The sequence below is a fragment of the Schistocerca nitens genome, chromosome 11 (assembly GCF_023898315.1).
Source record: "Schistocerca nitens isolate TAMUIC-IGC-003100 chromosome 11, iqSchNite1.1, whole genome shotgun sequence".
Classification (NCBI taxonomy): domain Eukaryota; kingdom Metazoa; phylum Arthropoda; class Insecta; order Orthoptera; family Acrididae; genus Schistocerca; species Schistocerca nitens.
The window spans coordinates 13,879,395-13,902,200 of NC_064624.1; the positions used below are offsets into that span (position 1 = coordinate 13,879,395).

General features: G+C 45.7%; 1 protein-coding gene across 1 annotated transcript in view; it reads left to right on the forward strand.

The window, feature by feature from the left end:
• The window catches only part of LOC126213535 (ankyrin-2-like), a 101,353-nt gene that overhangs the window by 61,297 nt on the left and 17,250 nt on the right, over positions 1–22,806 (forward strand). The window contains exons 2-3 of the mRNA XM_049941380.1: positions 4,821–5,397; positions 17,982–18,107. Coding sequence (XP_049797337.1) covers positions 4,832–5,397; positions 17,982–18,107 — 692 coding nt within the window. The 5' untranslated portion in view covers positions 4,821–4,831. The remainder of the gene's footprint in view (positions 1–4,820; positions 5,398–17,981; positions 18,108–22,806) is intronic.

The window sequence follows — 22,806 nt, forward strand, 5'->3', positions numbered from 1 at the left end:
TACTGCGTGAAGAGTTTGACAGAGCACTGAAAGACCTGAGTCGAAACAAGGCCCCGGGAGTAGATAACATTCCATTGGAACTACTGACGGCCTTTGGAGAGCCAGTCCTGACAAAACTCTACCATCTGGTGAGCAAGATGTATGAGACAGGCGAAATACCCTCAGACTTAAAGAAGAATATAATAATTCCAATCCTAAAGAAAGCAGGTGTTGACAGATGTGAGAATTACCGAACAATCAGTTTAATAAGCCACAGCTGCAAAATACTAACACGAATTCTTTACAGACGAATGGAAAAACTAGTAGAAGCCGACCTCGGGGAAGATCAGTTTGGATTCCGTAGAAATACTGGAACACGTGAGGCAATACTGACCTTACGACTTATCTTAGAAGAAAGATTAAGGAAAGGCAAACCTACGTTTCTAGCATTTGTAGACTTAGAGAAAGCTTTTGACAATGTTAACTGGAATACTCTCTTTCAAATTCTGAAGGTGGCAGGGGTAAAATACAGGGAGCGAAAGGTTATTTACAATTTGTACAGAAACCAGACGGCAGTTATAAGAGTCGAGGGGCGTGAAAGGGAAGCAGTGGTTGGGAAAGGTGTGAGACAGGGTTGTAGCCTCTCCCCGATGTTATTCAATCTGTATATTGAGCTAGCAGTAAAGGAAACAAAAGAAAAATTCGGAGTAGGTATTAAAATCCATGGAGAAGAAATAAAAACTTTGAGGTTCGCCGATGACATTGTAATTCTGTCAGAGACAGCAAAGGACTTGGAAGAGCAGTTGAACGGAATGGATGGTGTCTTGAAGGGAGGATATAAGATGAACATCAACAAAAGCAAAACGAGGATAATCGAATGTAGTCGAATTAAGTCGGGTGATGTTGAGGGTATTAGATTAGGAAATGAGACACTTAAAGTAGTAAAGGAGTTTTGCTATTTGGGGAGCAAAATAACTGATGATGGTCGAAGTAGAGAGGATATAAAATGTAGACTGGCAATGGCAAGGAAAGCGTTTCTGAAGAAGAGAAATTTGTTAACATCGAGTGTAGATTTAAGTGTCAGGAAGTCATTTCTGAAAGTATTTGTATGGAGTGTAGCCATGTATGGAAGTGAAACATGGACGGTAAATAGTTTGGACAAGAAGAGAAGAGAATAGAAGCTTTCGAAATGTGGTGCTACAGAAGAATGCTGAAGATTAGATGGGTAGATCACATAACTAATGAGGAGGTATTGAATAGGATTGGGGAGAAGAGGAGTTTGTGGCACAACTTGACCGTAAGAAGGGATCGGTTGGTAGGAAATGTTCTGAGGCATCAAGGGATCACCAATTTAGTATTGGAGGGCAGCGTGGAGGGTAAAAATCGTAGAGGGAGGCCAAGAGATGAATACACTAAACAGATTCAGAAGGATGTAGGTTGCAGTAGGTACTGGGAGATGAAGAAGCTTGCACAGGATAGAGTAGCATGGAGAGCTGCATCAAACCAGTCTCAGGACTGAAGACCACAACAACAACAACAATAACAACAACATATGTACTTCCCAACTTGCACGCCAGTTTGAGTGGTACACACTTTCTGATAGGTATTCGAGCAATCACTTCCCGTGTGTTATCCATCTCCTGCATTATACCCCCTCTCCGTGCTCAACTAGTTGGAACATCTCCAAAGCAGACTGGGGGCTCTTCTCTTCCAGGGCGACCTTTCAGGATCAAACCTTCGCAAGCTGCGAGTCAGGTCACACACCTCACGGAAGTCATTCTCACTGCTGCTGAATATTCTATCCCTCACACTTCTTCTTCTCCACGTCGTGTACCGGCCCCCTGGTGGACTGCAGCATGTAGAGACACTAAACGTGCTCGTCGACGTGCTTTACGCGCCTTTCATCGCCAACCTACGATGGCGAATTGTATTAATTATAAACGATTACGTGCGCAGTGTCGTCGTGTTATTAAAGAAAGCAAGAAAGCCAGCTGGGCTGCTTTCACAAGCTCGTTCAACAGATTTACTCCTGTTGTGTGGGGTAGCCTGCGCTGGCTATCTGGCACTAAGGTCCACCCACCAGTTTCTGGCTTGACGGTCGCGAATGACGTCCTTGTGGCCCCTGAGGATGTCTCCAATGCCTTCGGCCGCTTTTTCGCAGAGGTTTCGATCTCCGCTCATTACCACCCTCCCTTCCTCCCCCGAAAACAGGCAGAGGAGGCAAGGCCACCTAACTTCCGCTCCTCGAATGGTGAAAGTTATAATGCCCCATTCACCATGCGGGAACTCAATGCACTTGCCCGGGCACGGTCCTCCGCTCCAGGGCCTGATTCTATTCATATTCAGATGCTGAAAAACATTTCTCCTGCGGGTAAAGGTTTTCTTCTTCGTACTTATCACATCTGGATTGAGGGTCATGTTCCCACATGCTGGTGCGAGTCTATTGTTGTCCCGATTCCTAAGCCGGGGAAGGATAAGTACTTGCCTCCCAGTTATCGACCCATCTCGCTTACCAGCTGTGTCTGTAAGGTGATGGAGCGAATGGTTAACTCTCGTTTGTTTTGGCTGCTCGAATCTCGACGCCTACTTACCAATGTACAATGTGAATTTTGTAGGCGCCGCTCTGCTGTTGACCATCTGGTTACCTTGTCGACATTCATTATGAATAACTTCTTTCGGAAGGACCGGCGGCTGTGTTCTTTGATTTGGAGAAGGCTTAAGACACCTGTTGGAGGGTGGGCATTCTCCGCACCATGCATACATGGGGCCTTCGCAGTCGCCTCCCTCTTTTTATTCGTGCCTTTTTAATGGATCGACAGTTCTGGGTACGTGTGGGTTCTGTCCTGTCAGACGCCTTTCGCCAGGAGAATGGGGTGCCACAGGGCTCAGTTTTGAGCGTCGCTCTCTTTGCCATATTGATCAATCCAATAATGGATTGCTTCCCAGCTGATGTATCAGGCACCCTTTTCGTGGACGGTTTTGCCATCTATTGCAGCGCACAGCCTACATGTTTCCTGGAGCGCTGTCTTCAGCGTTGTCTTGACCGTCTTTACTCCTGGAGTGTCGCCAATGGCTTCCGTTTTTCTGCCGAGAAGACGGTCTGTATTAACTTCTTGCGCTACAAAGTGTTTCTCCCACCGTCCTTATGACTCGGTCCCATTGCTCTCCCAATCGTGGAGACAAAATTTTTAGATCTTACATTTGACAGGAAACTTAGCTGGTCTCCACTGTTTCATATTTGGTTGCCCGTTGTACCCCTTCTCTAAATGTCCTCTGTGTTCTCAGTAGAATGTCGTGGGGACCGGATCGAACCATCCTACTTCGTCTATATCGGTCGAACTTCCGCTCAAAGCTGGATTATGGGAGCTTCGTACACTCCCCTGCACGGCCGTCCATCTTACGCCGCCTCAACTCTATACAACACCGGGGTTTACGTCTTGCGATCGGAGTGTTCTATACTAGTCCAGTCGAGTCTTCATACTGAAGCTGGTGAATTGCCACTAACCTACCAGTGCGATGTACTGCTTTGTCGGTATGCCTGTCGGCTATTGTCAATGCCCGACCACCCGTCTCATCGTTCCTTTTTTGATGACTCTCTTGACCGTCAATACGGGTTGTATGTCTGCCCTGCTACCCCCTGGAGTTCGCTTTCGTCGCCTCCTTCAGCACCTTGATTTTTCACTCCCTGCAACCTTTCGAGTGGGTGAGAGCCAAACGCCACCTTGGCTCCAGGCTCAGGTTCGCGTTCGCCTTGACCTCAGCTCCCTCCCAAAGGAGGTTACCCCCGCTCCGGTGTACTGCTCCCGTTTTGTCGAACTTCGTTCGAAGTTCATTAATATGACCTTCATTTATACAGATGGCTCTAAGACCAATGACGGTGTCGGGTTTTCTTTTATTGTCGGGGCACACAGTGTCAAATACCGGCTCCATGGCCATTGTTCGGTCTTCACAGCTGAGCTCTTTGCCCTCTACCAGGCTGTTCTTTACATTTGCCGCCACCGACATTCTGCTTATGTCATCTGCTCCGATTCCCTGAGCGCCATCCAGAGCCTCACTGATCCATATCCGGTTGACCCTTTCGTGCACCGGATCCAACGCTCACTTCAGCAGCTGTCGGACGACGGTTCTCTGGTTACCTTTATGTGCGTTCCTGGCCATGTCGGTAATCCTGGGAACGAAGCTGCAGATGCCGTGGCCAAGGCTGCGGTCCTCCAGCCTCGGACAGCTTCTTGTTGTGTCCCTTCATGGGATTGTAGCAGGGTCATTTGTCAGCGCGTTCTATCGCTGTGGCATGCTGGTTGGGCTGCACTTACGCCCTTCTCGGTGGGAGGAGGTCGTTTTGGCCGGGTTACGAATCGGACACTGCTGGTTCAGCCATCGCCATCTGCTGACGGCTGCGCCGGCGCCATTCTGCCCATGTGGGGAATTGCTGACGGTATGCCACATTTTAACGTCCTGTCCGAATTTTAATACACTGCGCGTTGATCTTGGCCTGCCTTGTACTCTGGATGCCATTTTAGCGGATGACACAGGAGCAGCTGCTCGCGTTCCTTGTTTTATCCACTTGACAAACCTGTCTAAGGACATTTGATTATGCTGTTTTTTTAATCCTATGCCTGTCAATCTGTTTTATTGTGTTTTCCCTTTTAGCTGCTGTTTTGACCTTGTGCCCTGCGGTGCATTCCTAACGTAGTCTGGGCGCTAATGACCATTGTAGTTGTACGCCCTAAAACCACAAAAAAAATTTAAAAAAAGTTAGCAACTGTTGTACTGGTCTGCATGTGTGTCGTACAAGTGTCGAGTGTGCCTTTTAAGGTGGGCTCGGTGGCGCCGTGTTTCAGGACCTTCCACCATGTCGGCAGCTGCTGAGGTTCAGAGGACGGCGGCCGTGGACCTGGGCGCCCTGCTAGACGCGGGCGAGGGCGCGGTCGTGACGCTGGTGGCGGGAGAGACGCGGCTGGCGGCACACCGCGCGGTCCTGGCCGCCAGGAGCCCCGTGTTCCGAGCCATGTTCCAGCATGACACGCTGGAGGCCAGCTGCGGGGAAGTCAGAATCGCGGACGTGGAGGGCCCGGTGCTGAGGCAGCTGCTGTCTTACATGTACACCCTGCAGGCACCCCAGCTGACCGACACGGCCCGGGAGCTGTTGACGGCAGCCGACAAATACGGCCTGTCCGCCCTGAAGGCCGCCTGTGAACAGCGGGTGGCGGCGCAGCTGGAGGTGGAGACGGCGGCGGCTGCAGCTGTGCTGGCGGTGAGGCACTCGTGCCCCAGCCTAACTGCGGCCGCCGTCCACTTCATAAGGGCCCACGACTACAAAGCAATGGCGACGCAGGGCTGGGCAGACGCCGTGCTCGACTACCCAAAAGACATCGTCGAAGTCAGTCGGCTGCTTGGTGAGCCACGAGCAGAAGCCAGGTGAGCCCGGGGCAAGACATTATTCTGTCTTTAACAGTAATATGTGTGTGTGTGTGTGTGTGTGTGTTTGTGTGTGTGTGTGTGTGTGTGTGTGTGTTCCTAACACTACAATACTTGTGACTGTATCTCCTTATACCTCACAATGCTGTCATTGTCCTGTCATGACTGGTTTATCAAAGCTCCATATTCAGCTCTTTTTGTTAGCAGTTATGTTAAGTAAACAAATCATAGAGGGGATAATTTCAAAGGTTAAGGAATCTGTCTACATTTCATTAGTTCTCTTATAAAGCATGTGTAGATCCCACTCACGTAGATTTTGGCATCAAGCCTTTGAACAAGAGATCCTTTGATAGTGTACCTAGCAAGTGAGACTTCTGCTGTGGGCACAAAACGGACACAGTGACTGGTGCAGTTTGTAGCCGACCAGATGAATGCTCGTGCTGTGATGTTGGGCAGCTTTACTAAAAGTAGCCATCAGTTGTTCGGTATCACTGCTGCAGTTGACAGTATGATAGCTCCAACTGGCATCATGCTGCATAAAGAGAAGTTGAACATTATTATGTATGTTCCTCAGCACCAGAATCATTTTAGCATTCTGTGACACCTCGAGGAGGACAGCAACGTATTCAGTTTCGCATTTATCTTGTACCCGTGTGGCAGATACTGACCTGCCCTACCTTCTAGGCTTAGTAAACATACTACTGTCGCAACACTAGTGCCACACTGACGCCTCACAGTGTGCATTCAGTGGCCGAGGCGGCTCTGACAGCCAGACCTGGGCACAGGTTGATTGTGAAAGCTGCGACTGCCAGCTGCTGCTCGAACATGCCGTGAGGTGCTGACTCAGCTGACGGCCTTGGAGCAGTACTGGTGATCGTGTTAAAGGTCTGTCCCACAAGCATAGAATTGCTACTCAGAAGTGCGATGTGTCAGTCGCGGTAATCGAGATCTGGTGTCACAGTCACATTGCCACAGCGTGTCACTGTATAGGACAGTATGGCAGTAATTGGCTTCCATTTCCTCAGTATATGTGTGCAATAGGCCAGCAACTTCAGTACAAAACTTATTTTGTTACCCCCCAAATAGTACAGTGGTGGTACAACTTAAAACGCACACCACATGAAATATGCCAGACTCCAGAGAGTAGCATATGGTTGTGTGTGCAGTAAACAACATGGTCTAAGCACAGGGGCTGCCCAGACACTCCATGACCAAACAACAGGCCTGCTGCTGTGGCAGAGCTGTTCCAGGCACTTACAGTCCAGAACTGCACTGCTGCTGTGGTCGCGGGTTGGAATCTTGCCTCGGGTGTGGATGTGTGTGATGTCCTTTGGTTAGTTGGGTTGAAGTAGTTCTAAGTCTAGGGGACTGATGACCTCAGATGTTCAGTCCCATACTGCTGAGTCACTTGAACCAAACAACAAAACAATAATGCAGTCAGCAAGACAACATGGTCGCACACAATGCTGGGCCTTCCAGTCACATTTCCTTCTCCCCTCTGTTCAGCCAACGCCTGGAATATGTGCTGCACGTACCCCCTTACAAACATGCAGGAACGGTGTGTACTTTTAACTCACTCCAGTGCATGCTGCAGCAGGGGGTGCCAAATGTATGCCCTTCTGTCTTGCTTCAAATCGTCCGTGGCATTACCAGAGGCCACTCAGCGAATCCCACCACGTTTTCCTCTCCTAGGGTACAGCAGATTTCATTTCATATCCCATCTGTTGGAGTCTGATATATTTCCCACAACGTCAATATTGATACGATATTTTTGCTACTCATCCGAATTAACTTACATTTCTCTACATTCGTAGCAAGCTGCTGTTCATCATCTCTCTTTTTTTTCATGAGTCTTCTGACTGTAGCACCCGCAGCCTACGCGCTCAGTTATTTTCTGGCTGTTTTTCAATCTGTGTCTTCCTCTACAGTGTTAGCTCTGTTTAGCTCTCTAGCACAATGGAAGTTTTAATAGATGACCTATCATCCTATCCCTTACTCTTCTCAATGTTTTCCATATATTCCTTTCCTTGCCAATTCTGTGGAGAGATCCCCTCATTGATTACCTTACCAGTCCACCTAATTTTCAATGTTCTTTGTAGCACCACATCTCAAATGCTTCCATTCTCTTCCAAGTTTTCTACAGTTCATGTTTCACTACCATAAAATGTTGTGCTCCAAACGTACAATTCCACAAATTTCTTCCTCACATTAACAACCGTGTTTGATACTAGTAGACTTCTCTCAGCCAGAAATGCCATTTTACCTTTGGTACTGTTTCTTCATGCAGTCCTTGCTCCCTCTGTTAGCGCTTACTTTGCTGTATAGGTAGCAGGACTTCTTAACTACATTTACTTTGTGCTCATCAATCCTGATAAGTTCATCACTGTTCTCATTTTTGCTACTTCTCATTAAGTTTTCCTCCTTTGATTTACTCTCAATTCATATTCCGTATTCATTAGCCTGTTCATTCCATTCAGCGTGCCCTGTAATTCTTCCTAACTTTCACTAAGGATGGCTATGTCATCAGTGGATCTTATCATTGATACCGTTTCATCTTGAATTTTAATTCCACTCTTGAACCTTCCATTTATTTCTGTCATTGCTTCTTTGGTGTATAGACCGGACAGTAGGGGAAAGCGACTGTGTCCCTGTCTTCCACACTTTTTAATCCGAGCACTCTGTTGTTGGTCTTCCAGTCTCATTGTTCCCTCTTGGCTCTTGTAAATATTGAATATTATGGGTATTATTACAGCTTACCCTTAATTTTCTGAGAGTTTCGTACATCTTCAACAAGCTAACATTGTCGAACACATTTTCCAGGTCGACAGATCCTATGAACGTGCTTTGATGTTTCTTCAGTTGTGCTTCCATTATCAACAGCGACGTCACAACTGCCTCTAGTGCTTCTACCTTCCCTAAAGTCAAATCAATTGACGCTTAACAGAACTTCAGTTTTCTTTTCCATTCTTCTGTATATTATTCTTGTCAGCAACTTGGATGCACGAGCTGGTAAACTGATGATGTGGTAATTCTCCCATTTGTCAACTGTCGCAATCTTTGCAATTGTGTGGATGATCTTGTTCGGAAAGTCAGTTGGTACATTGCCAGACTCACATTCTACACACTAATGTGAATAGTTACTTTGTTACCACTTCCCCAATCATTTTAGAAAATCTTATGGAATGTTGTATATTCCTTGTGCCTTATTTAATATTAAATTTTCTGAAGCTCTTTTAAATTCTGACTAATACTAGACCACATACCTTCTCCATATCAACTCCTGTTTCTCCTTCTATTACGACATTAGCCAAGTGTTCCCCATCATACAGGAATTTCCTACTAACTGCTCTCTTCTGTGCATTTAACAGTCGCAGTCTTAATGTTACCTTCTGTGCTTTAATTTCACCAAAGTTTGTTCGGCTTTTCTATATGTTGAATGATCCCAACAGCCATTTCCTTTCAGATTTCTTCTCTTTTTGTGTTCATATTGCCTTAGCTTCTGTGCACTTCCTATTTCTCATTTTTAAGTGACATGTATGTCTGTATTTCTGAATTTCCCTGAGCATTTATGTACTTCCTTCATTCATCAACTGAAGTATTTCTTCTGTTGCCCACGGTTTCTTTGCAATTAGCTGCTTTCTACCTTTCCAGCCTCTGTGATTATTTGAAGAGATATCCATTCCTCTTCAACTATGCTACCTCCTGAGCTGTTCATTATGGTAGTATCTATAACCACAGAGACTCTTCATCCCTTAGTACTACTATATCCCACTTTTTTGCACACTGATTCTTCCTTGCTAGTCTCTTAAACTTCAGCCTACTCATCACTACTAAATTGTGATCTGCATCTGTATATGCTTCTGGGTACACCTAACAGTCCAGTATCCGATTTCTGAATCTCTGCCTGAAGATGATGCTACGTAACTGAAATCTTCGCATATCTCACATCCTTTTCCAAGTGTACCTTCTGCTCCTCTTCTGAGTCTTGAAGAGAGTATTTGCTATTGCTAGCTGAGATTTTTTATACATCTCAACTAGTCTCTCTTCTCTTTCATTCCTAGTACCAAGTCTATCTTCTCCTGTAACCCTTATTTCTAGTGTTACCCTTACAACTGCATTCCCCCCCCCCTCCCCCTGCGCTCGACTATTAGATTTTCATCTCCCTTTACATACTGGATTAAGTGTTCAATATCCTCATATAGTTTTTCTACATCTTCATTGTCAACTTGTGATGTCGGCATGTATACCTGAACTCTCGTTGTCTGTGCTAGTGTTGGTTTCCTGTTGCTTCTGTTGAGAACAACCCTGTCACCGAACTGTTCACAGTAGCTCACTGTCTGCCCCACCTTCCTACTCATAATGAATCCTACTCCTGTTCCGCCATTTTCTGCTGCTGTTGATATTATCCTATTCTCTTCTGGCCAGAAGTCCTTGCCTTCTTTCCATTTCACTTCAGTGACCACCACCGTATCCAGATCGAGCTTAAGCATTTCCCTTTTGTTATTGTCTGGCTTTCCTATTGCATTCAAACTCCTTACGTTCCACGTCTTGACTCATATAATGTCATCCTTTTGTTGGTCATTCAATATTTTTCTCGTGGTCACGGCAGTCTCCCCAGGTATCCAAATAGGCACTAGGCAGGAATCTCTTGCCAAGATCATCATGATACTTTTGTCAGTTACCGGCCACATCTCCTGTTGATGCACTTCATGTGTCTAATGCAGTGGTTTCCATTGTCTTCTGCATCCTCATGCCTTTTATCATTGCTGATTCATCTGCCTTAAGTGGAAGCTTCCAAACCCAATGGCAAGAGTGTCCTGAACCTGTCTGCTGCTCCACCCACTTTTGACAAAGCTGTTGACTGGGGGGTCTCAAGATTCTTTCATGAGTACTTGCATGGTGAGCACGGGGTGCAAAGCTAGTGCAGTCTTTCTTCTTTCCAGGGCTGCATTTCCTTGCCCTTACCCTCCTTTCCTCTCCTTGCTCCTTTGCTCCCTCCTCTCCCTCTCTTGGTGTCCTTGCTTATGTTGGCCCCGCTATCCTCCTGGTTATGTTGGTTTTGTAATTTGGCTTTGTTGCGTAATCACCTCATCCTTTTGGCATTCCCTGGTCCCCCTCTGGGGATTGGCCTCCATTACTAAATTTCTATTGCGTCGTGTGAGCCATTTCGGTAAGAGCACCTTACCTAGTGTCTCCGACGTTTTCCCTCCTAGTTCATTCCACCTGTTCTTTCACGTCGTCGTCTGATGATAGGGTGCATAGCCTGCTCGGTAGCCAGCCCGTGTGGTGGGGTCGCTATGTACCCTTCTGGTTGAGGCCCCTGAACACACAGGGATCACACTTCTGATACCTGAGCTGAGACCACCTCAGGTAAGCCTAGCAGTGGTAGCTTGTCATCCTAGAGCATTGGATCTCCCGGCAATGGCTGCTGTGCCAGACGGCCCTCGCTGTGGCTGGATGGTGCACGTGAGGAGAGCCCCTGATTGGAGTGGGTGGTATCAGGGCGGACACTGCATACTGATCCAGAACTCGGGCCATTCTTTTGCGGTCATCTCTACCTGTGGAACTGATTCTTTTAGTGCTGCTTCTCCTGCCCCTTCAGGCTTCCCTTCTGTGGCTCCTCCAAGGGTGGAGAGGGGTTAGGCCCGTCGGCTAGGGGCGAAACCTTTTCCCCGCTATCTGGTTTGCACCAGGACTGACGGGGATACTTTCAGCAATGCCAAACAATGCCAAACCTTTTTTGTGGAACATTGAAGACAAGTTTGGCGAAGTGGACTCCCTGAGCAAGATGCGGTCGGGTTCGTTGCCGAACAAAACTGCTTCAGCTGCCCAGTCTGCGGCCCTTGATGCCTGTAACCATCTTGGCACAATTCTTGTGTCCATTAGCTTGCACCAGTCTCTAAATATGGTACAAGGTGTGATTTTTCACAGGGACCTCATCCTTCAAACTGATGAGGAACTTCGGGACAATATCAGAAGGCAGGGTGTTTTCTTTGTTTGGCATGTTCAGAAGGGTCCTAAGACAATCGTATTGATACTGGTGCCTTTATCCTGGTCTTTGAAGGGGTTACCCTCTCTGAGAAAGTAACGTTTATGGTTTATTGATGTGGCGTGAAGCCGTACATCCCACCTCCTATGAGGTGTTCTAAGTGCTTGCCGTACCTCCTATGAGGTGTTCTAAGTACTTGTGTTTTGGACACGTCTTCCTGCTGTTCGCAGGCCTTTCTCTGTGGTGACTGGATGTCCGCTCCATGAGGGGAGTTCGTGTGTTCCCCCTCCTGTGTGTACTGTCATGGCAATCATTTGCCACGTTCACCAGATTGCCCAGTATATAAGAAGGAAAAGAAGATATAGGAGTATAAGTTCGTTGATCGTTTAACCGACACTAAGGCTCGTAAGAAGTAAGCATGTCTTCACCCAGTGTCCATGACGCTAGTTCTGCTTTAGTTCCATTTTCACCCCGTCCTCACCCGTCCTCACCCTTCCTTACCCCAGTCCTGAATCCCTCTCCTCCCCCCCCTCCCTTGTGGCTCCCACACCTGTGTGCACTGTTCCCCCCTCTCCAGCCAGAGAAGTGTCCCACTTCTTCGTTGTCTGCTGCTCAAGGGCGCCCCTCCTGGGATATCCCTTCCAGGCCAAAATTATGCTGCCACGCGATGACTGCGAGAACCACGGTCTGTGGGGCCCCCAGGTTGCCCAAACTCTTTCTGTTCCCGATCTTGCTGCAGCTGGCTCCTTTATGCCACTCAGCTCTCCTCGATCTCAAACAGAAAAGAAGAAGAAACATAAGACCTGGGACAAGGAGCCTCTGGTGTCTCCAGAGCTCCCATCCTTGGCTTCTCAACCCAATTCTGACTTTTGTTCATGGATGTCACCCCCTCCTTGTCGGTGACAGTTGGTGACTGGCTTTAGCCTGTTCAACCCCCATTTGAATAATTGTTCTATGGTTATCCAATGGAATTGTAATGGGTATTACAATCACTTACCGGAGTTGAAATCCGTTATTTCGTCTTACTGTGGAGCTTGTTTGGTTCTACAGGAATATAATTTTACTGATGATCACTCACAAACCCTCTCTGGGTTCCGTGTTTTCTGTCGAAATTGGGTTGGCCCCGTCCGGGCCACTGGTGGCGTTTGTACGTTGGTCCGTACAGACGTTGCTAGCACGTGGATTCCTCTTCGAACTACATTGGAAGTGGTTGCTGTTAAAGTCCACCTGGCCGGTTTGCAATCTTTATCCCCCCCCTGACACAACACCTACACCTGCTGGCATAACAGCCCTTCTTCTGCAACTTGTTCCTTCCTCCCTTCCTCCTTCTCGGGGATTTTAATGCTCACCATCCCTTTGGGGCAGTGCATTTCCATCTAGACGAGGTCTTCTCATAGACCAGTTTCTTGCAGACCACGACTTGTGCCTTCTTAATGATGGCTCCCCTATTCATTTCAGTGCCAGTCATGGTACCTTTTTTGCCATCGATCTTTCTCTTTCTTCTCCCTCCCTCCTCCCTTCATTACACTGGTCGCCACACGACGACCTTTGTGATTGTGGCCATTTCCCATTGATTCTTTCGCTCCCTTCCCGCTCCCCGATAGGCGGGCTACCTCATTGGTCTTTCCAACGCGCCTTTTGGCGTCTATATACTGCACAGGTTGTGTTTTCTCCCTCTTTGTCAGGTTGTATTGATGACGTCCTACATGAAGAGTGACTCGATTGTTTGTGCTGCTAGCTTTGCTGTACCTCGCTCATCTGGACCATTTCGCCGCCGGCAAGCCCCGTGGTGAAGTACGGCCATTGCCATTGCCATTTGTGATTGGCGTCGAGCTTTGCAACACCTTAGGAGGCATCCTTCCGTTGCCAACCTTATTACCTTCAAATGCCTTCGTGCTAAAGCTCGTTACTTAATCAAACAGAGCAAATGGGTGTGTTCGGAATGCTTTGTTTCTTCCCTCGCTCCTACTGTCCCTATGTCACGGGTATGGGCTACACTTCGCTCTCTCCCAGGTTGCCACTGGCAGACCACCCTCACAGGTGGTCCCAGATGGTCTTCGTACGGACCCGCTGATTCTCGCGGAACATCTGGCGACCCATTTTGCAACAGCATCATCATCATCAACCTCCTAACCGGCATCTTTCCTGCACCAGAAGCAGTGGTCCGAAGCTTCCACCTTACATTTTACCCGTTGTCAGTCAGAATCTTACAATGAACCTTTTATGAATGGGAATCTCTTTCCACATATTCTTCTTCTCATGATACAGCTCCTGGCTCAGACTCCATTCATAACCAAATCCTTCAACATCTCAGTGCTCCACAACGGCAACATCTTGTCCGGTTTTTAACCATATTTGGCTCCAGGGTGACTTTCCTTCTCAGTGGAGGGATAGCATCATGGTTTTGTTTGTCGTATGCTATCGGCCAATTATTCTGACAAATGTTGTTTGCAAGTTATTTGAACTGGTGGTAGCCCGTCGGCTCAATTGGGTTCTCAAATCTCGGAATCTATTGTCACGTTACCAGTGTGGCTTCTGAGAGGGACGGTCTCCGATCGATCATTTACTTATTAAGCTTGGAATCCCCAGTTCGACAGTCTTCTTCCCAGCACCGCCATTTGGTTGCATTTTTTTTTTTCGACCTTCGCAAGGCTTATGACACGGCTTGACGCCATCACGTCTTCCTTACACTTCATCAGTGGGGTCCACCCCCCGATTTTTATCCGCCAGTTCCTGTTCTACTGGTTTCTCAGGGTTCGGGTTGGTACTGTTCTTAGTTCTCCATGGACCCAGGAGACTGGCATCCCACAGGGTTCTGTATTGAGTGTACTTCTTTTCCTCATTGCTATCAATGGACTTGTGGCCTCTGTCGGTCCTTAGGTTGCCCCTGCCCTGTATGTGGATGATTTCTGCATTTGGGTTAGTTCTTCTTCGATGGCCTCTGCAGAGCAGCAGTTCCAGGGAGCTTTACGGCATGCCTCTGCATGGACCCTCACACGGGTTTCAATTCTCTCCTCTAAAATTGCGGGTGGTACACTTCTGTCACTGTACTACGATCCTGCCCTGAATTCGGATGGATCTCCGCTGAGGTCAAAAAGAGTTCATCCCCCCATGGTGTTTCGTTGGTTTTTCCGCCAGATTTTATGGGAGTTTCGGGATGTTGTTTTTTACACCGATGGCTCTAAATTTGTTGATCGTGTGGGATATGCTTTCATGTCCTCTGTTCGCACGGAAAATCATCTGCTGCCACCTACATGTGGGGTGTTTACTGTAAAATTGATGGCGATTTCCCAGGCCCTTACCTTTATTAAACAGTCCCAACACAACCGCATTTTGTTATGTACGGTCTCAATGAGTGGCCTTGTGGCTGTTGACCAGAGTTTTTCCCACCATCCCTTGGTCTCGGCCATCCATGACCATCTGGCTGATCTTCACTGTCCTGATTGTTCCGTTCCGTTGACTTCCTTTGGGTCCGTGGTGATGTGGGTATCCCAGGTAATGAGCTTGCTGGTCGTTTGGCTGGCAGAGCAGTCACTCCCTCCCCCCTTCCATTCTCTGTAACTCCTCCTGCAGTGGATTTACAGTTTCACATCAAATCCAACTTCGCACAGTCATGGGCCAACTCTTGGGTGGCCACCTCACTGTCTAATAAACTTCGTGCAATTAAGGTGACACCTGGCCCGTGGTGTTCTTCCTTCCGCCTCTCTCGAAAGGACTCGACCACACTGTGTTGTCTCCGCATCGGCCATACCAGGTTGGCCCACGGTTTTCTTTTGTGTAATGAGCCACCGTCACTTTGTGGTCGTGGAGCCTTCCACTGAGTAACCCACATTTTGGTGGAATGCCCCCTTCTTTTAGCTCTGCGTACTAAGTACAGATTTCCCCGAACTTTACCTTTAACATTGGCTGAGGATTTCTGGATAGTCGAACTGGTTCTCAGTTTCCTTCGGGGAAGTGGTTTTGGTTCTCAATTTTAAGGTTTTTAAACTCACTCTGGTGTTGGGGCATGGCAGTGAGGGTTGGGGTATCTCCCACTGTAAGCTGTGTTGGGAGATTCCAGACTCCCCTCCTTGGCCAAGATCCTCTTTTGTTGCCCCTTTTACTTTTTTTTTTTTTTCCCCCACTTAGAATTTGTTTGTCTCCTTTTGCCATATGCACTTCATTCTAGTGGTTGAACGCTTTCAAATAGCAGGTAGTCTTGCCCCTGCTGCTTCAGACATGAAATATTTCCTGCCTCTAGCATAGCCATGGCGTCGCTCTCTTGCTGACTGCACTCATTTTATTTTTACTATTGACGACACGACTGCTGTTTTACGTTTCTTAGCGTTTTCCCTCTTATCGTTCTGACTTTCATGACATGTCAAACTGTCTGAATGGACCACATTTGAAACAAGGGACTGATGACCTTGCTGTTTGGTCCCTTCAACCGCAATCAACCAATAACCATCCAGTCAGATATCCAGTACAGAAGATGCTGTGGGTGGAGACAGTAATTCAGTCAGCACAGTACCGTGGTCACACACAATGCTGGGCCTTACAATCACATTCTCGTCTCTGTTCAGCCATCACCCAGATTATGTGCCATGGTTTCCTTTCTACGAAACACACAGGTATGGTGTGCTCTAGTTACCTCACTGGATGCTGGAAAGGCAGGTGTCAAATGTCTACCCTTTTGCCAGGGCTGCAATTCTCTCCGGCATCACCGGAGGCCACTCCAGTAAATCACATCAGTTTCCTTGCACTAGGGTGCGGCAGATTATATTTACTATCTGTCTATTTGAGTCTACAGCATGTTCCACACTGTCAGTATTGGTGTGACGATTAGATCAAAGTATTATTTGTTACCCTCTGTCTCTCAGATTCATATGCTTCATATTAAGACTCTTTTCTTTTTGGAGTTTCTTGAATGTGTTACACTACTGGTAACTCAACAATTTATAAACATTGTTCGTGAAACAATATTGCCTATTCTGTGTAATCCATTTTTTCTTCTAGCGGTAGCCTGTACTGGAATCTTCTGTCTGTTTTGTCCAGCTTAATTTAACATGAAAATTGATGTTTGAGGAAGAAGTACATCACCTCTGCTATCAAGAGACATTACATGCATATATGGTTCTGTCTGCTTTAGTCAGAAGCAAATTTTGAAACAACTCTTTTGTAAGTTTTAGAGTATAGCTGTTGTAATTCCTGGCCATCTCCTTCATTCTCTCAGGCATCAAAAAATACTGCATGTTAGTTATCCACTGTTAATCGAAATGGCAGTTTGTCAAACAACTCCTGTGTATCTGTGTCAAGCTTCATGTGTTTTTCATTGTACGAGGTTCGTTCAATAAGTAATGCCTTAAATTTTAAAAAATGCCGTTAATATACATAGACAGAAGTCCTATTAGATGTTTGTGTGTGCCATTGCAGTTTCGAACTGTTCTGGCAGATGGCAGAGCACTAGTACAGCGTCAAAATGGCGTCTGCATATGAGTTCCATTACAAGCAGCATGCTGTTTTGGAGTTTTTGTGCGCCAGAAAAGAAAACGTGGTGAACATCCATAAACGTTTGTGTGCAGTGCGTGGCAATGCTGCAGTTGATAGCACAGTTGGGCAACGGCTGAAGAAAGTTGCACACTCAGGAAATGCAGAAACAAGCTCCACGATCAGCCACACTTGGGACGTCCTGCCACAGCCACTGCTCCAGACATGCTGAATCGTGCGGATGGCATTATTCGTGCCGATCGGTGCATCAAAACTTGACAATCGGCTCTACAGTTGTCGGTCAGCATTGGAAGTGGGTCTGCAATGATCAGGACTCTCGGCTATTCAGATAGCGGTGCTCGCGATGGATTCGATTAACGCTCACAGCGGGCTACACGATTCAAAGAAGGGCCATTTCATCTGAACTATTAGAGCATTTTGAGACAGACGGCTCACGGATTGTTATGGGGGACGAAAGCTGGGAGCACCACTTTGTGCCAGAAACAAAAAGGCAGTCCATGCAGTGGCGCCGCCCTCATTCGTGACAAAAGAAGAAATTAAGGACGACCCCCTCTGCTGGAAAAGTCACGGTGACAGTCTTCTGGGATTGTGATGGCGTCTTTTCTGTGGATGTGATGGCAAGAGGGTCAACCATGAATTCTAGCCCGGGAACGCATTGCCTCATCCACGCTACAGTCCGGACCTGGCACCCTCGGACTTCCATCTCTTTGGGCCGCTTAAAGATTTTCTACGGGGAACGCACTTCGAAGAGGACGAGTGTGTCAGTCTTACAGTGGACACAAGCAAGATGTGTCGATGTATGTCACCAAATTCTGACGTTATGAGGAAAAAAAGTGGGGCATTACTGAATGAACGACCCTCGTAAATTGATAACTGAACTTGGCCGATTGTTCCCCCTATGTCCCCCCCCCCCTCTCCCCCCTGTTAGTGATACTCAGCTTCCATACATTATGTTCCAAATAACGTCACAAGCGAGTCACAGCTAGCTGACTAGAACTGCTTCCAAAGTTCTGCCCGGCAGTTGTGCTGTCAGTGCAGCACAGTCGCTGTCCCCTACGTTCGGGCTGTGGTTTGCGCCCCACTCTGAACAGCCGCCCCCTGTTTGCAGCGCGGGCCGTGGTTCCAGCAGTCCCAGCACCGCCACTCGGCCAGTCGGCGACCCCGGACACTCTCCTGCCGCGGCTGCCCGCCACACTCCGCCGCCACCAGACGACGCGGCCGTCTCTCGCCTGCGGTGAGTGCTGCCGACTTGTACACTCGGTGCCGCGTCAACCAAATGTTACACTAAAAACATCTAATTTAAGCATTTTTGAAATTTTCGAAAAAGATGAGCTTAAAGTTATCAGGAAAAATTATTTCTTCATTTTATGTGTGTTTAATGTAACTGCTGCTGTTGATGGTGTTTACGTATCTTAGAAATTAGTTCTGAAGGAAGTGGGTTCGGAGCCACGGTGTCAGTGCACTGTTATTCAATGAAACCTACACGTCACGTGAATGAGTATACAACTGTATGGAAGTTCTCACAGGGAACCTCTTGAGTGCGAGATCTCACATTCAGTCTTCAGTGAGGCTCACTGGATATTATTAACAGTTGTGATGGGGAAAAATATTAGCTGCTAATGTTTCACCATCTTCATGAGTAGGGCTACAGAAAGTGAGTGTCCAAGAGGTACAGATATAAACCTCCTATGAGACACACATATTACACATAACAAAATAGACATCGTCGACATTAGAGAAATGTTCAGGACAGATAATTAACTTGAACAACAAGCACCAAATGAAAAACAGCGCGTCCCAGTGGTCACAAAGGTTTGCACCATCGAGATCGAAGGTGAACACTGTCACGGACCTTAAACCGTGAAACTGGTCTTCCTTCGAGGTGCACGTTCAGATAATGCGATAATACGTTTTATAGGCACGGAGCAAACAACGCCTAGAGGCTGAATCTTCCAATGATACAAATCACAATATCGCACTCCTTTCAGGAGGGATAGTTTGCTCTCAGGGAGTATCATTTTTATACGCAGACCAGAAACGAGCAAAAGAAACTTGCTTTAACCAGCCATTGGTCAGTCCCCTCTTTTATCCAATTTATCTTCAGATCGGGAATGGTTGATGTTAAAAACAAATTCCTTACTGAATGATGGGACAAGTTTGTCTCATCTACAAACCTGCAGTTCACTGTGCATTGTCAAGTCAATGCTTTATTTGAAATTTCGTTACCTGATTTCTTTCCGTTTTGTAGCACTGTTTCGAACTATGCCAGTAGTATAGGCGTAGGTATGGGACACCACATGTTTTTGACTTGAAAATATTTCGACGTGTTCCTGACTTGAAAATATTTCGACGTGTTCCTGACTTGAAAATATTTCGACGTGTTCCTGACTTGAAAATATTTCGACGTGTTCCTGACTTGAAAATATTTCGACGTGTTCCTGACTTGAAAATATTTCGACGTGTTCCTGACTTGAAAATATTTCGACGTGTTCCTGACTTGAAAATATTTCGACGTGTTCCTGACTTGAAAATATTTCGACGTGTTCCTGACTTGAAAATATTTCGACGTGTTCCTGACTTGAAAATATTTCGACGTGTTCCTGACTTGAAAATATTTCGACGTGTTCCTGACTTGAAAATATTTCGACGTGTTCCTGACTTGAAAATATTTCGACGTGTTCCTGACTTGAAAATATTTCGACGTGTTCCTGACTTGAAAATATTTCGACGTGTTCCTGACTTGAAAATATTTCGACGTGTTCCTGACTTGAAAATATTTCGACGTGTTCCTGACTTGAAAATATTTCGACGTGTTCCTGACTTGAAAATATTTCGACGTGTTCCTTTTTTTCTTTTTCGGAAGAAATATTTCGACGCGGTTTTTTTTCTGAAGAAATAATTCGACGCGGTTTTTTTTCTGAAGAAATAATTCGACGCGGTTTTTTTTTCTGAAGAAATATTTCGACGCGGTTTATTCTGAAAAAACGTTTCCAAATATTTTTTGTAAAAATATTTTTGTCTCATAAAATTTCCTCTTAAATTTTCTTTTAAATATTTCCAATTTTCTTTTTAAAAATTCGCTGTTGGTCTTAAAGAAAACTGTATCGACGAGACTATTTTCATCATTTCCACATGTTTTCCTCGTAAAAATATTTACATAGTTTCTGCGTCAAAATTTTCCGCATCTTCCCACTGCAAATTTTAGAACATTTTGCGTAAAAGTGGTCGTCTCTTTAAACTCACATCTTTTTGCGCAAAAGATGGCAGCCACTTCTTAGCAGTCATTTTTTTGCGAAATCGTGGCGATTTTAAGTAAGGCAGTGGTATGGCACGAACCCACATGTTTTAGACGAAAAGACGGCAGCCACCTTTCTGCAACGACATTTTGCGTCCACTTTTTTGCGGCCACTTTCGTGAGATTTCCAGGCAGCGCTCAGTCGTCGCTCGGCAGGCACTTTTTCGTGGTCGCTGTTTAGCTACCACTTTCTTGCGAGCGCATTTTTGCAATGACTTTCTGCAACGACACGCGAAAATTTTAGAGGGTGTCCACCCTTTAAAATCAGTTGTGATGTCACCTCAATTATTTACTGGTTGATAGGTGTCTCTTCAGTTATCTCTATTTTATCATCCAGCAACAATCTGTACCAACAATCAGTATCATCAATGCATTCTGTAATCTCGTGGAAAGCATAGCTGTATTCTATTTATACATGTAGATTTTATTTCATTATTAATTGATAACCCCCAGGGAAGTGTATCGATTATTCTGTATTCTCTTCTAAAGCCATAAGCTTATTGTAGTTACAGTTAAATTCCTTACCTATAGCTGTACTTACAAAGTTCTTTGTTTTCATGTGTGTGGTTATCATATTGTTGGGTATTATGACTTTGTCTTGTGAACCATGTACCAGCTTGGCCATTGTTTCCATATTCAAAACCTTTAGCACTACGGTAGTTAAGAGTGAAGCCTTGTAATTTTGGTAGTCTGTTTACCTCTGTACGTTTTGTATGCACAACTGTTTGGTTCTGATCCTATCCATTCAATACCGTCATCATCTTTACCGAACTCGTCAGTCGATTCACAAAGTGTGCAACCTGTTTCTACAGTATCTCGTACCATCGTCAATATAAACAAGAGTGTCGGTGTCATAGGACACAATTTTATCACCTAATCTATCGAGCATACCGTACGGCCTCATTCTAGTGTTGGAAGTGATGAAGGTGGACACAGATACGTTGGTACTTGTACAATCTTAGACATCGTACTGATATATAACTTGGATTACACAGGTCTGAGACATAAAAATCGTTCGAAATGTATCAAGTGGTTTTCATAGTGTTTTCAACACTGATTTCGGGAAGATTAGTGAAAAAATTCCATCACGTACAGTTATTTCAGAAACTGCTTCTCTAGTTTTCACTTTTTTCGATATTTCAGCACTCTAGTGAGTGAATTTTTATACGTAATATATGCAAAATAGGGAGTAATCAGGAGAAACCAGCAGTATTTTCATGTCAGTGCCTGTCTGCCGCGCTGCCCCTTCCCCGCCATCACCGAGCAGTGAGCTTCTGCTGTTGTCCTCCAGTTCAGTTCCTCTTCACTCTGTGATGTTAACGTGTTGTTGTTGTTGTTGTTGTTGTTGTTGCTGCTTTAAACTAGTGACTGTTTCCTTGTGCTGTGAAGTTGTTCTATTGACAGTGGCTACCAGAGGATGTATAAATTCGCCACATTGCTTGTGCTAAATTTGTGGTAACTATACCGTTAAATAGCAACAAAGGAACATTTCCGATTTTGTTGAAAAGGTATATTTTGCCTATTTTGGTATAAAGTTAGGTGATCTAGATAAGCCTTGTGCCCCACACAAAGTTCGTTCACTTGTGTGTTGATGAACATAGGTTTCAACGTAAAAAGCAGTCCGTACATTTTGGAATACCAATGGTTTCGAAGAGCCCAGAAATCGTAGTGATGGCTGCTATTTTTGTTCTTGCACTGCAAGAAGACAGAGATCGCTACGATTCTGACACAACTGATCCCGTTCCATTCTCACAAACTGAACTGAACGATTTAGACCTAGGCCTTTCTAAAGAATCGGCAGAGGTTTTAGGATCTAGATTAAAAGATAAACATATATTGGCTCCGGGTAAATCCTTTTCTTGGTATTGATCGAGGGAAAAGGAGTTTGTATCTTTCTTCCCTCAAGAAGGTGACATGGTGTTTTGCGGTGATGTTCCCCCCTGGACTTATGGCCCTTTTCAAAATAGAATATGCTCCTGATGAGTGGAGACTTTTGATTCTTCAAAACAAAAAAGCCTTAAAGCAGTACTTCCCACAACGACAATAAGTACGTTTCTATACCAGTTGGACATTCGGTTTACTCAAAAGAATGTTACCCAGGCCTTGAACTGGCTTTAAGCAAACACTGCCATTCAGACCACAAATGGACATTACGTCCTGATTTAAAAGTGATTTCAATGCCGTTTGGTCAACAAAGGGCTATAGAAAGCAACACTCCATCAAAAAAGGTTGGCCCTTCAGAAAAACCTTACAGGTAAGGGTTAAGAACGTTGAGAGGAAAAGCCTTGTGGATCCCAAAAAGGTGTTACTTCCACCACTTCACATTAAGTTGGGACTGATGAAACAATTTAAGGCATTGCCAAAAGAAGGGGAATGTTTCAGATAGCTTTGTGGACAGTTTCCTGCTTTATCCGAGGCAAAGCTCAAGGAAGGAATCTGTCGGACAAGACATTAGGAAACTAATTACAGATTCCAAGTTTGTGGACAAAATGGAAACATAAGAAAAGACAGCATGGACATCTTTTAAATTAGGTGTTACAGATTTCCTAGGACGCACGAGAGATCAAAACTAAAAGACAATTGTCGCTCGACAACTTTAAGAAGCTGGGCTGTAACATGAGCATTAAAGTTCATTTTC